The 2,746-nt window shown below is 51.5% G+C and overlaps 1 protein-coding gene across 1 annotated transcript; it reads left to right on the top strand.

Moving 5' to 3' along the window:
• Positions 1 to 1,074: 1,074 nt before the first annotated feature.
• LOC116690932 (gastrula zinc finger protein XlCGF57.1) lies at positions 1,075 to 2,132 on the top strand (the record flags this gene model as incomplete). The annotated part of the gene is given in 1 exon segment (XM_032518159.1): positions 1,075 to 2,132. A coding segment is annotated over 1 exon segment (1,058 nt), but the record flags the coding sequence as incomplete, so codon positions are not given.
• Between the last annotated feature and the right edge of the window lie 614 nt (positions 2,133 to 2,746).

The raw sequence follows: 2,746 nt of genomic DNA on the forward strand, positions 1-2,746 counted from the left end.
AACTGTATCTGAAGTCTCTTTTATAGACCTTAGTGGTCCCTAATACTGTATCTGAGGTCTCTTTATATAGACCTTAGTGGTCCCTAATACTGTATCTGAAGTCTTTTTATATAGACCTTAGTGGTCCCCTATACTGTATCTGAAGTCTCTTTTATTAGACCTTAGTGGTCCCTAATACTGTACTGAAGTCTCTTTTATAAGACCTTAGTGTCCCTAATACTGTACTGAAGTCTCTTTATATAGACCTTAGTGGTCCCCTAATACTGTATCTGAAGTCCTTTTATATAGACCTAGTGGTCCCTAATACTGTATCTGAAGTCTCTTTATATACCTTAGTGGTCCCTAATACTGTATCTGAAGTCTCTTTATATAGACCTTAGTGGTCCCTAATACTGTCTCTGAAGTCTCTTTATATAGACCTTAGTGGTCCCTAATACTGGATCTGAAGCTTTCTTTAGTATGTGCCATTTTTGTGTTTGTAGCTTTACTCATAAATAATTACAAATGACTAATATTAGGGAAATCTGTTTGTTTTGTTACGCGTTTCTTGATTTAAAAAAATAAATACATGGTATTTTGGCCGATATATCGGAATATTGGATTTTTAAATCACAAAATATCAATATCGGCCTTAAAAATCCTTTATCGGTCGGGCTCTAGTTCAAAGATAGCAGTATTGTAAAAATGATCTTGGGACAGAAACTGAACATTAACTGCATTTCTTCCTCCCTCCCTCCCTCTCTCTCTCCTCTCTCTCTCTCTCTCTCTCTCTCTCTCTCTCTCTCTATCCCTGTGACCCCCGAGGAAAACAAAGTGGAAGAAGCACAGAAGCAGTAGGTTCTGAACCGCAGCACCACCGCTGTGAGAACTGCGGCAAATCCTTCGCCAAGAGGAGCAACGTCGCCCGGCACCAGCGTTACCACTGCGGTGCCACCACGGGACCGCCGAGCCGGCCCGAGACGGAGCAGACGGAGCAGACGGAGCAGATGGAGCAGACAGAGCAGTCATGCAACAAGCGCAGCCGGAGCCTCCGGAGTAACCGGCGCTCATGGCAGCGTGCACACCTCCCCACAGAGGCCGGTGAAAACACCAAGAGTAAAGAAGCCCCCGAGGGGGCGAGTCCAAGAGAGAGACCCCACGTCTGCAAGCAGTGCAACAAGAGCTTCTACATGCCGCACATCCTCCGGCAGCACCTCCTCACCCACACGGGGGAGAAGAGCTACACCTGCGACGTGTGCCACAAGCAGTTCGGGAGGCAGGGCACCCTGAAGCAGCACCTGCTCGTCCACACGTCGGAGCGGCCGTTCAAGTGCGAGGAGTGCGGCAAGACGTGCGCCCGGAAGGGCGACCTGAAGACGCACATGCTCCGCCACTCGGCGCAGCGACCGTTCAGCTGCGCCCGCTGCGACGTCAGCTTCAAGCAGCTCGCCAAGCTGCGGCAGCACGAGCGCCTCCACACGGGCGAGAAGCCGCACCGGTGCGCGCTCTGCCCCAAGCGCTTCCGGCTCCACGCCTCGCTGGCGGCGCACCGGCTCACCCACTCGGGCGACCGGCCCTTCGAGTGCGGCGTGTGCCACAAGGCGTTCAGCGGCCGCAGCAACCTGAAGAAGCACCAGATGATCCACAGCGGCGAGAAGCCGTACCAGTGCGCCTACTGCGGCAAGGCGTGCCGCCTCCTGCAGCACCTCGTGGCCCACGAGCGCAGCCACACGGGCGAGAGACCGTACAAGTGCACCGTGTGCGGGAAGGGCTACGGTCACCCGTCCACGCTGAAGGCGCACCTGTCGGCGCACGAGGAGAAGCCGCGCTGCCCGCTGTGTGGGCGGGGCTTCCCCGGGCTCGCCGAGCTGACGGCTCACCGGTGCAGCGAGGTGGCGGAGAAACCGTACCGCTGCACCGAGTGCGGCAAGCGCTTCTCCCTGGCCGCCAACCTGAAGAACCACCAGACGATCCACTCGGGGGAGAAACCCTTCGACTGTAAAGACTGCGGGAAGCGGTTCAACCACAGGAGCAACCTCGCCAAACACGTCCGCATTCACACGGGCGAGAAGCCCTTTGGGTGCCAACGCTGTGAGAAACGCTTCCGCCTCCGCCAGCATCTCACGAGCCACCAAGCAACACACAAACACTAGGACTCTTCAATTGATCACCAACTGTTTGGATAATCAATTATTGATTTTGAGTCATTTTACTTTAAAAAAAAAAAAAAGGGGAAATTTCTCTGATGCCAGCTTGTTAAATGGGAAAATTGTTCTAGTCTCTTCGCTCCTCTCTGACAGAATGTCTTTGACAAGTTGTCTTTATCCACATGTGCAGAACTATTTCCCCCCCCCCCCTAAAGTCAATACTTTGTAGAGACCCCTTTTTCCTCAATCACAGCTCCAAGTCTTTGGATAAGTCTTTATCAGCGTACCTCATCGTACCACTGGGGTTTTCTGCCCATTCTTCCTTGCAAAGATAACATTTACTGACAATGAACAAAACATTATGGATCAAAAATAACGGGGTGAAACTATCAGGTTTCTTTTTACCCAAAGCAAATAGCCAGTTCTCATCCTTCCACCCATTATTATTATTATTATTATTGCGAGGGGGGGGGGGGTTGTGACTCGCATGCTTGCTGGTCAACACTGGTGACTTTTTTACAGTAAGTCACTGTCTTTACTGCAGCATGTCCCCAGATTTATCACTAGACGCTTTTGTTGAAACAACAGGTAGGTGTGTGTGTGTGTGTGTGTGTGTGTGT

Source organism: Etheostoma spectabile, chromosome 6 (genome assembly GCF_008692095.1).
Source record: "Etheostoma spectabile isolate EspeVRDwgs_2016 chromosome 6, UIUC_Espe_1.0, whole genome shotgun sequence".
NCBI classification, from domain to species: domain Eukaryota; kingdom Metazoa; phylum Chordata; class Actinopteri; order Perciformes; family Percidae; genus Etheostoma; species Etheostoma spectabile.